General features: G+C 39.9%; 1 protein-coding gene across 1 annotated transcript in view; it reads right to left on the reverse strand.

Annotated features, from left to right (window-relative positions):
- Positions 1-12,450, reverse strand: part of adgra2 (adhesion G protein-coupled receptor A2) — a 38,657-nt gene that overhangs the window by 14,616 nt on the left and 11,591 nt on the right. The window contains exon 2 of the mRNA XM_079250928.1: positions 4,267-4,338. Within this exon, the coding sequence (XP_079107054.1) occupies positions 4,267-4,338 (72 nt within the window). The remainder of the gene's footprint in view (positions 1-4,266; positions 4,339-12,450) is intronic.

Raw genomic sequence — 12,450 nt, forward strand, 5'->3', positions numbered from 1 at the left:
CAATGAAAGACCCAGCAAAGTGGGAAAAGGGAGATGCAAAAAGAAAGCAGAAAAGGAACACAAACGGAAGTGGGGGGGGAGTCAGTCCAGAGAAATCTCAATTTCCACCATAGAAAACTGCCATTGAAACCATATCAAGTTTGCCCAAAGTGTATGAGAGAGAGTTACTGGCATATAAAGCGTACAATTAGGTAATGGGCTTATGAAGGGGCTTGCACACTGTTTCAATAAACCCCCAGAGCCATGACTGAGCTAGGCTTGCAATACAAACACACCCCGTTCCTTCAGTTTATCTCAAAGACACATCTGGAGTCTATCAGCTCGAGCAGCACCCCCTTTCTGTTTCCACTCTCCAGCACGCTTAACCCCTTCCTCACCCACTCCACCCCTTAGTGTCATGCACTCTCATTAGAAAACTGTTGCCTAAGCAGGAGCCACTCAATGGCGTGTGCGGGAAAACATACAAACACAAATGTTGATTTTTTTTTTTTATTTTTATTTTCTGTGAGGCAGGAACCAGATTCCATGTGCAAACTCTACAGCTTCCTTTTGCTTTCTTCAGAGAGGTCTGCTGCTCCCAGACTGGACCAGACAGAGGGGCTCCTTACCATTCATACACATTCTCCACTGTTCTTACATGCTAAAGTGCAGCTCACCTCAACTATGTTCCGACTCATCAGGATAATTTGTTTAGCCTGAATGGAAATAATGTTAATCTCTTGCTAAAGAAAACAGCCTCAGACTTATACAAGACAAAGTGCAGGAGTGTGCTTTCCTTCTTCTCCGCTTCTCCCCCCCCCCCACTCTTCAGCCACCATCATACCATCTTTAGCCATCTCGGCTCCACTTCCCCTGTGTCAGATGGTAAAATTGTTTAAGTTGGACCTCTTCCTAACCCCAGCTGCTCAGAATGGCAGACGCGATTTCAAGGTTGGCTTTGGAGAGTCTCAGGCACTGAGTCTGAGTGGTCTGTCTGTTTTTGTAAAGCAAACACTATCGAGCTAAAAACGTTGTAAAGTGGTATACACATTCATAACTATAATGTTACAACTCTACTTTTTAGCAAGTCTGGACAGGCTCATGCAATGTGTGCCTTACTGGTCACAGGCTGAATTAGAAGCTTTCCTTAATTCTGGTTGCTTTACAAGCACAAGTCATCCAACTTTGTTCTTCCTTCTGCTCTTGAATGAAATCAGAATGAATCGCTGATAAGATTTGGGTTATTATGTTATCATTTCTGCACATACTCTTCTGCAGTGCAGCAGGTACAGCCATATTTTGCAGATTCCTCCAGCAGAGTATGTCATGTTGGCAAAGTCTATTATACTGCCAACACCTCGAGCCTCTGAACAGTCCTAACCACAAGGTTCACTCCTGCCTCTCAGACCTGTCCACTACGAATGCCCTGCTGCTCCCTCATCCATCATCAGTGGTGCCCTTTGCTCCCCCCCTGCCCCTCCCACCATGTTGGGCGAACAGACCTGGTAATGAGGGCCCCTTGTGCCCTGCCTGCCTGTCCTGTGTCCCATGGTGCAGTGAGGCCCAGTTGGATAAGAGCCAAACAGCTTCGGACCTTTTTGCTCATTATTCTCATTACTTTGCCTCAAATCAGCGCAGGACAGGCTGCTGGGATCTGTCCACAACTCATAAAGTTCCTGGCTTGTTAGTGCGGCTGCCAGCAAGTGCTTCTGTCACAAAGGGTGTGCAGAAAGGTGGAGATACTCTAACAGGTACATAAGTACAGTTTCTAAGGCCCGATGGTGCACATGAATGTGACTTATACTGCACTGTGCAGACACACATGGAAGCAAGGACCGATACAACTGATGTTTTCATCCCTAGAGCTGTACGGACACAAGGTACTCCAAGATCCCAATGTAGCTGTTGGATGGCAGGCCTATTAAAAAAGAGCTAGAAAAACAAAGTGGTCCGGTAAAAGGGCAAAAAACAAACAAGCCTAAATTGCTTCTCCGTACTTGGGTGGTTTGGCAGGTTTTGAAGGTAACAGTGCCTACGAGGTTTGTAGCAATGAAAGGGCTAACTGTGTGTGATTGCTGCACTGTCTGAGCCAAGTCTGAAGGACGGTGGGCTGCCCAGGAGATGAATTATACCACAAACAACAGCAGATCAGGCTGCATGCAACTCTGACTACATGTCTGGTGTGAGCATGTCGACGTTAGAGTGTGTGTGCTGACAAAATTACCAGACCCCTATAAAAATGACTGAGCAAGAAGAGGGGGCTACCTAAACTAGGAAACACTCTCAGAAGTTACAGTAGACACTGAAGTCACTGTGTGTGTGTGTGTGTGTGTCTGTGTAGTTATGGGAGCAAACTTTGTTTATTCTTATCACATCAGGGCAGAGATGCAGTGTAATCCCCTGATGTGTGTTTACTCAGTCCTAGTGGGCTGGCCTTTGATTACAGCGTTGACCACATAATATGAGTGTTCACTACTGCTGCAAATGACAAGCACATGTAGACTGGGAACAATGAGAGGACCTGAAGAGCCATGGTGGGCTAAAGAGAGAAAACAAAACTGAAATCTCTCAGTATGAACATGAAGTAAACACAGACTAAATTTCAAATCTCAATTCATCCCCTTCAAACCTTTCCATCACTGCAACTGTGAATTTCAATGTGGCTTTTTTTTTTTTTTTTTTTTACAACCAACAGCAAATTTCCCATGAGCTCAGATGTAATTATAAGCTATGTGCAGTGCTCAATTAAAGGTTAAAGATGTCAGAGTGACGGAATAGACCTCCACCGCTCTGTGTCAGAAAGCCAGAAGAGGTTGAGGCAACGCACGGAAACAAGGTCTATATAATTAACGTTAAGTACTCGCCTTCACCGGACACCAACATCTTGGGTAGACCTCAAGCAAGTGTGTGGGTCGTTCTTAGTTTGTGTCCAAGGTTTTGTCTTACTCTCCATTTTGTTAGTGTTACTCCACCGTGTTGCCCCCTCACCAGTTTTATCCCTGCTCCAGGTACAGGGGCCAGTTACTGAATAAGATCAGGTTACCTGACCTGTTGACTCTGCAGCGCTGTAGGGAGCCTCATCTGCTCTCAGAAAAATAAGCAGCATCGGGTCATTTTACATCAAATGCTTGAAGCTACAGATCTATTTTTGTTTTATATTTATATCCACTATTATACAAGTGACATTGGCACCAGGACCATGTTGTTGTGTGTTCCTGCCAACAGATTTATCTACATCTGTGGTGCATGACTGTTGAGTTGAGAACTGACAACTTGGCCTTGAAATTATTCACCCCTGGTGTTCTCATGCCAGACATTAAAAAACACAGCAATCTCAGCAAATTTGGCTTTTTGTTCTCGACTGGCACGTCTGGTGCGAGCTCCAGTAGGTAGGTACTAATAAGCTAACAACTGCAGCAAATTACCATATTTGTCTTTCTTTCAACATTTTCAAGCTTGTTATCCTCATGGGTGGCAGCTTCAAGTGGCATGTGGAAGTAATATCCCTTCAACATACCCACAATCCCTCCCCCAAAAAAATAAGTGTCTGCCAGACTACAGTATCTACACTGGAGCTGCTACATGTGTTGTTCTCGTGAAGCTTTACTGGAATGCTTTGTGAAACAGCACACCTTGAAAAGAATTGGGATTTAGTGGGCAAAAAAGTAGAGGACACAAGTTTTACATTAAAGTATCCCATGGCCCCTTCACAAATCTACAATGAATTTCCTTACTTTGCCATCAATGCAGCAGAAGAGCCAAGAGCATGGTTCAGTATGCTTCCCTCCCTGTCTGTCGCCAAGGACCCCGAGCATAATGTCATAGTTGCCCAAGAAGCAATATTACGCATAATGTGTCTCACACCTGATTCATATATTATGATGCTATGAAGGAGGGCCAGACTGTCTGAGATCCACAGGCAAAGCTGCCAACACAAACCTCCTGCTTGAGATTTCCTTATCTTGTCCTGTGGAGCGGGGCTTACCAGATAATGAAGGACTGAAGTGTAATTATAAGAAGTTTTCAACATAATTCTGTGATAGCCAGTCTAAGTGAATCATCCTCCCTGCTGGACTTAAGCCCACTGTTGGCTATATGCACATAGAGCTGTTCAGATCTGGTCAAATCTCTCTGATATCCTTAGTATCTATGAGGCTTGAGGCATGTGAAAAAGCAGCTCACACATGGACTTAATGAAACATAAACATTAATATATGAAAATGGAGCATATGCAGGAGTTAATATTTAACAACAAATGAATGAAATGATAGGAAACAGAATACTTACAGCTTATCCAAAGTGTTAAGTCCAATGAAGGATCCATTTCTAAGAACTCTGATTTTGTTGTGGCTCAGTATCCTATAAAAAGCAAAAGCAAAGTATTGTTAGAAATATTTCACTGTGCTTCAGTTGAAATTCTCACATAGAAAGTAACCAGTTAAACCAGTTTCACGGTTTTGTCACACAGTGAGGCACATGATTAGCCTGACATTTCTCAAAATTGTTTCCAATAAATGTGAGACATCAAGATAAGAAGTGAGGCTATGATCTTGATAATCATTCAGCGTTCTCACATCAAAGGGGGACTTCTCAGATCAAACAAAATGGCAAAAGGATTTGTTAATCAGATCTGTCCTCGCTGGCAAATCATTTAGCTTATGGGGCTCTTATCAGGCCAAAGAACAAAGTGCTGGGACATACTGGAAGTAAAGCTTATTTCATTCGTTCTCACAAAAAAAAAAAAAATGCATTGGACATTTTTCTGTTATCCCTCTGCTCTGGTAAACTTACCAGTCCCAAAAATGACTAGTGCAGACTTCTAAACATCTGTTTACAGGCAGGGGTGGTTTTGTTTAGGGGCCAATATGTTTTGTTTTATCTTTCTTCTTTGCCAAGTGTTTCATAAGAATACCAATACAATTTTCATATTTGAATGCTAAATATGAAAATACTGCCAGAAATCTGCCAGCTTAGCCGACATTGCAGCCCAAGCCTCAATGTGCCCATGCTCACATGCTCTGAACCTGTTTGGAAAACATCAAACCATTTGGATGGTTTTGGAGATAAAAATTTACATTCTTGTCAACTATTGTCTTAAAGATGTTATTTATACTTTATATGGCTTAGTAAAAAAAAAAAGAAAAGAAAGAAAAAGTCATGCTTAGGATCGGCAAAGAGAGAAGATGTATTCAAAAAATGCATTTACTGCAATGTTTTACAATGATTTCCCTGTAGTGCACAAAAGAAGGGAGAGGATGGGTTAAACACCTGGGCAGACAAAACTAGGTTGGTATGGCATGCCTCTGCCAGTTGTGAAGTTTAACCTCTAAATCATTTGAGGCTAAAGACAGGAGAAACTAGAACAAAATCTGTGCAAATCCACTAGACAGACTCCAGGATTTATATCACAACTATGTCTGGATCCAGAGACCTGCTACAGCCCTGCCCTGGTGTTAGGCCGGCATCATTAACACACCCTTCAGTTTCACATCATCTTCCCTCCCACCACATGCTGTTTAATGGGCTGTTTGTGACATTAAGTGTGTTTTTAATCGAGAGAGTGGAGCGGTGTGTGTGCCTTTAAAAGAGGGAGCTGACTGTGAACAGTCTGAGATTTACAGATTCAGCAGCTGCAGTCAGCCCCTCTGTTTCCTGCCACATCAATAAAAACACTGCCTTCAGCTCTGCGCCTTCCAACTAACTTAATGACCAGATTTAATTGTCCAGTCTTGGTATACAGGCATAAACTAGCCTGACTTACCTCTGCACTCAGTGCTTTACTGAGAGCCACAAAATAAGGACAATTTCAAGATGGAAAAAACAATATGGAAAGTCACCTTTGGTTTCAATTATCTTGAACAGTTTAGTCAATAACAAATTATTCACCAAAATGAAAAAAGGAGAAACTTGTTTTTGAACTAAGTTGTATTGAAGAAACTGGATATGCTCCACTGATAATGACTGTAATAGTGAAACCCAAGCACCTCTGACAGGTTTATTGCCCATCTGAAGCCAAAAAAAGTCTCTTATAACATGTGAAAGAATTGCTATTATAGAATCTCCATTCATTCCCATTTCACTTGTAGCCTCAGAAAATAATTTCAGTCTAAATCAGAGCTTTATTTCCAGCCTTGAGGAAGAAAAAAAAAAAGAAAAGGGGAAGAAAAACATATCATGTTCACAAATCCACACTGAGACGCGGAAATAAATCACTGTTAGCGATGACGATCTAAAGTGCATGTTAGATGAGAACAGTCCTCTCGTGGCATAGCCTGAATTTGAACCCATGACTCCTGAGCCTTAAGGTCTCTCTCTCAACTTTGGGCACAGAATTGCTCCTATAAATGGATGCAGGCCCAAGATGAAAGCTGCAGAAGATCCGGAACTGCCTGAATAATTCAACACAGATAGGAAAGGAGAAAGTCACATCTGGCAATGACACAAGCCATTTAATTAAACACAGACCGTTCAGACACAGATTTTTTTTCTTTTATTATTTAAATAAGCTTAATAAGTAGGAAAAATAGTCATTAGATGTTTTGGTGTGCTTAAATGTCCATACGTTAGCATGTCATCTCTACGGAAACTTAACATTACTTTTATGTAATTATAATGTGAGTGATGAGTATTTTATTTACAAACTTTCACAGGTTGCACAGCATACTTAATAAGTACAGCACTGTGAATGTCCAGTAATCAAGATCCATAATCTAAGACACATAATACTTTACTTGGCACACTAATATGACTTTTTTTTACATCTTGAGAGCTGACATGCACAAATAAACAAAAGCCACAAAGTGAGCAAACTGAATTCCTGCTACAGACAACCAAAGATGCACATTTCCAGGAATGCAGAGGAGCTGCAGAGGCTGGATACTTCTGCATAATTCCCAAAGCCCGCATGTTTGGAGCACAGTTGCAGCAAAGCACATTGTTCTTTCATAAACAATACAGGGAGTTCAACTCTGAGAAAGAGAGACAAGCAGAACTCTGTAAACAGACAGAAATAGTCAGCGTTCCCATCAGGCTAAACAGGAAACCCAGCCAATTAGCTGTTTATTCAGAAACCGGTCTCAGAGGTCAGGGGTTGTAGAGAGAGCACTTCCTGGACGGCCATCAGACAGACAGAGCGGTGTCCGGAGGCAGGTGACAGCTGAGACACAGGAGGATGCATCTCTTCATCATGGCAGTGTACAGAGGTTAACAGAACTTTACAAGCAGAAAAGATGACTAGCCTCTAAGTCACAGAGGTCCATGCTGCTGGAGGGTTTTATTTTGCTCGTTGCTGTTTCACAGCTGAAGCTAAACTGTTCACGAGTGGTTTGTTTCTGTGCTCCATAAGTGACAGATCAGATGGCAGATTGACTTAATCTGCTTTCAAGAACTATCAGATGTATGGTGCATGCAACTGTACTAATTCGGTCCAGACTATAGATGGTATCTCAGAACTGCATTTGCAATCTCTTATTCGCTTAACCCTTTCAGACCACAAAGGCCTCTAAGAAATCAGATGAGCTAATTGAATCCATCTAATCAGGAAAAAAAGAACAGGGCCACATGTCAGGCTCCAGGATCTTGTTCAGCCATTTAATGTAATTCATTTACACGAAGATCAAAAAGCAAAAGGTCATACAAAAAAAGAGACAGGTCAAACAGAAGCACAGACAGCAGCTTCTTTTCTGCATGTTCACATGGGTTGCAGAGGTTAAACTTAGTGGGTGAAAGCTCACAAATACCAGTTGTAATGGCATCATTGGAAGTCAGCTATGACTTGGACTTTTATTTATGGTTAAATATAATTCAGTTCATCATAAGTTTTCTGACATCAGCTAATAAATGAAACAAGTTGCAAATAAAGTTCAAACACATCTTGTAATTTCCCAGAACCTCACTAACTCCTAACGGCTAGGACTGACGGATTCTGTATGAGCACATGAAAAGATTTCATCTGACAAGCACTAAATGAGTTGACTAACACACAGCACAACAGAAAAGTAAGTGTAGAGTTTGAAATCACCTTGTGGGTGTTTCAAAGGATGAGGAAGAACTGCTGGAACACTAATGCTGAGTGAGCTTACCTTCACAATGAAAAGCTGCTGTCCAGGAAAGGAAGCTCACATTCAAACTTAGATAAAGTCCAGAACTGGCCATAAAAAAACACCAAGATGAAACCAACAAGTTGTTCGTCAACAGTGACCACAGATATGACAGGACGGGTAAAGGTATTTAACCCTGAAAGAACTGAACCAGCCCTGCGATGGACTGGCGGCCTGTCCAGGGTGTATCATGGCCTTCGCTCAATGATTGCTGGGATAGGCTCCAGCTTCCCTGCAATAGTTAATTGGACTAAGTGGTTAAGAAAACAAATAAATGAATGAATGAATGAATGAATGAATGAATGAATGAATGAATGAATGAATGAATGAATAAATGAGAACTCTAGCAATGTGAAACAAAGTATAATGAATTGGATATTGAAAACTCTGTCACACCTGGTTCTCCAATGATCCAATGAGACAATGGACAATGGCTCAAAACACAAATTAAAGAAGACCAAGTTTAGGAGAGTCTGTTGAAATTTTTATCTTACCAATATTAATGATATGTATAGTTGTGGTTCCTGTTCCTTGGTGGGCGTGGTCAGGATTCTGGAGCAACACCTGACCAGCAGCTGGCAATCAGCATCGCCTGTATTTAAGACCAGCCCAGCCTGCTGATCGTCACCAGATTGTTGCTTGTAACAGCTCTTGGCCCCTGATTATTTGCTCAGTGTGAATTCTCAGTTAGTAACCTGTCCTGTGTTTTTCCCTGCCAGAGATCCTGCCTGCCTGCCTGTTCGCCTGCCTGCCCGCATACTCCCATGCTTGTCTGTTTCTCTCTTGTCTGCCTGCCAGCCTGCCAACCAGCCTATTTCCATGCATGGGAGATTATCAGAACCCAGAAAATACCTTATAAACCATTTTCTGGAATTCTGAATGGTGTCCACTCTCTGGATCCAACTTGCACCTCCGCAAAACATTATATTATACATATATATATATATATATATATACATATATGTATATATATATATATATATATATATATATATATATATATACATATATATACATATATATATATACATATATATATATATATATATATATATATATATATATATATATATATACATATATATGTATACATACATAGAGAAAGGGAGAGAGAGAGACTTTATCTGCCAATGCAGGATGCTGAAAGTTGAAAACCTTACAGTTTTACAGATGTACAAGAGTTCCAACCTCGACTGTAATTCCTTAATCCCAAAATCTGTAGGATGCCTAAAATGTTTTAAAACAACATTTAGCATGGCTTGCGCAGCGTGTGAAACTTATCAAATAAAGCCTACAACTACTTAAGGTTTTTCTTGTTGTGCGTTGGAGTGAACAAAAGTAAAAAACACAATACAAAGAGTGTTATACTTAGTAAACCACAGCAGCTCGTCACTTTACTTTGTCAGTGCGTTCAGTTTACTTCCTAAATCCATAAAGCCTTCGAGGGCCACATAAGGGTATGACAGCATGTAGCAAATTGTATTTGCTCACTGATTTATTTCCACCCTGCCCTCTGAATTTTAGGGGAGTAGCAGTCCTACTTTAAGGTACTGCACCAGCATTGTGGGATCAGTCCTGATGTGGGTGTGAATGTGCATGTTGATATACTTAAGTGTGATGTACACTAAAGCTGCCTTCGTTTTAGTTCATTGTCAGCCAGTCAGTTCACTGAGGAACTGTAGCTGCGGTGGAGCTGGGAAAGCCAACTGTGCATTGTGGAGCATCAACACAAGGAGCAGATCACAACCTGACACACTTCTATATCCGGTCCTGACCACGGTCAGATGCCATACACTCAAAGCAGGATGTCCTGTTTGCTGGTCTTCAGCATTAACAGTTTGATGGTAGTATGCTTTCACTCTTCAGCATGTCTCTCTGCCAGATACACTTAATACTTCAGTTTTATTTTTTTCTTTTGCTTTTTTTTTTTGTTTTTTTTTAAGTTGGAAGCACATACAGGAAATGCTCCAGCCTGGTTTGGCATTTAGTGTGGGACATGAATGAGATGCACTTGAGTAAAAAGCTCTGCTTTCAATTGGCCCATGTTGGCCTCTAAATATTTAGCTAGACTGAAGCAGTGAGCTCTGGGTTGCTGCAGGCCTCCACCGTTAAACCACAAGAAGAAAAATGCTTTTAAGGAAAGATTTATATTTAATCAAGAATCATCTACAGGCTAAACTGCCTACTCCCATTTACCTATGTATTACCATATTTAGCCTTTTAATAATAGTGGTGACTTCTTTTATTTTGACAATATAGCAAACCAGCATCACAAGCACAATCACGATCACCAGCTTTATTCTGCGATGAAACAACATGGGTGATAATTAGACACTCCACCTCCTGGCCCTTCCTTTGCATTTATTTAACCTTCTGAGGCCAAAAGCCACAGCAGAGCACAGGGTCAGTGGGATTAAAAAATAAGAACTGTTGTGTAAACATATTTTAACTTTGAACTGGTCTCTTACTCACAAGGACCACACAAAAAGTGCAAGACAAGAACCCTTGAAAGAGATTGGCAATGTGGCAAAAATCCAGTTTAACTCAGAGACCAATGGGAGCCAGATAATGAGAGTGATTTTAAATGAGGGTCTCCAAGAACCATTATTGAATTAAGTCTGCTTTAATTAACATACTGATTTGATAATATACATGCTGGCCTGTGGCATAGCAGTGTTTAAGTTCATAAAAATAGAGATTAATACAAATTGAACCTTCAGAGCCTGAACTCTGCTGAGAGCTATTACCCACTTGTGCACAGCTTGTACACATCACATTATTGTGTGAGTCGTTTCATTTATGGTTGCTCCAAACCTTCTTAACCATTTTTTTACAGCTTTTAAACTTGTTTCCCAGTAAAGCATCTCACAAGAAAGCTGAGTGGGCAGGAAAGTGTTTCTCTTTATAAACATATCACACACTGTTCATGGCACTGACAGTAATTTGGAAAGATGCAGAAAATTAACAAAATACTGTGGTTACTTATTTTGGCTTTCCCCAGTTTCTCCATTACAGCCTGCTGCATCTGGATGCCAGGCACAATGATTCAGGTGTCGGGAAAAATCTGAATCACACAGCAGTTTAACCTCACAAAGAGCTCCCTCAAAAAGAAGGAGTTTTATATGTACTGGCACATGTCAGCAAACGCCAAAAACATCACTGTACCTGTGTCATAATAGAGCTGTCACAAATCCACTACAAATGTACATTTTCACAGAAATGTATTGAAGCAGTTGCAGAAACTTGGACTCCTGTAAGAATACACTTGAACTATGCCAGGAGTCTGACAATGAAATAGCTAAGTGAAATGAGACGTTGCTAAATTTGATAATTAACATGTGCCAACAGAGCAAGTGAAACCAAGTTATAGTAAGACATAACTGCAGCAAATCAACAAAATACTGTAATATGTTATTGTGGTAGCAACACATAACTGTTTCCTGCTGATGTTGATATGATCTGATTTTTTTTAAACACAAATATTTGCTTACAAAATATGAACAATTTCTTAGCAAAAATGAATAGTATATATATATATATATATATATATATATATATATATATATATATATATATATATATATATATATATATATATATATATATATAAAATAATAATGTTTATGTTGAAAGTGGCTCTAGGGGCTCCTCAACATTCAGTAACAGCGCCAGTGGTACACACTGAATAAAGATATTAGATATTAGAAGTTTTTTTCAAAAGGAGGAATATGAAATGAAATTCAAGCTGCTATCCAAAGCTCTTTTACGGAAACATTTAAGTTTAAATGAAATAGGGAAAAAAAACAAAAGCAAATGGACACATGACTCTTTTACGCCTATAAGCTGAACTTGTTGTGTAAAACTGCCAACAAGTCTGAGTCAAATTCTTGTTCATGAAGGAACAAGAACTAATCATAGAGCTCTCATATAATTAATGACAAAATGATCATCATTCGTAAGCTTCTGGTTAGTGCTACTGAGGATGTTTGATCTTTATTAAAAATAAAGATAAATATGAAAGATGAGGGCAGTTATGGAAAAGAAGCATGCCTGTTATCTACTCCCAAAACTTTCAAGTCCACTAATTGCCTAGATAATCACTGTTGATCTCTGCAAACAGAAAGGAAGAAATACAAAAAGAAGTCAGGAACTGTATATTTATATTCTTGTCAATATAAAAAAAGATATAAATCAAATACAATAACTGTTTTTACCAAAAAAAAAAGTTGTGTATGTACACACATTTGACAAGATTGTATCATTTCTAATGCTTTCTTTATGACCTTTTTGAAATTAAGGTAATTTTTATTACATATGTATTTTTGCTCAAGACAACGTGTGCAATTCAAAGAAAAGAAGTAACCGGTAGTTC

This window comes from Telmatherina bonti, assembly GCF_933228915.1.
Source record: "Telmatherina bonti genome assembly, chromosome: 13".
Classification (NCBI taxonomy): Eukaryota; Metazoa; Chordata; class Actinopteri; order Atheriniformes; family Telmatherinidae; genus Telmatherina; species Telmatherina bonti.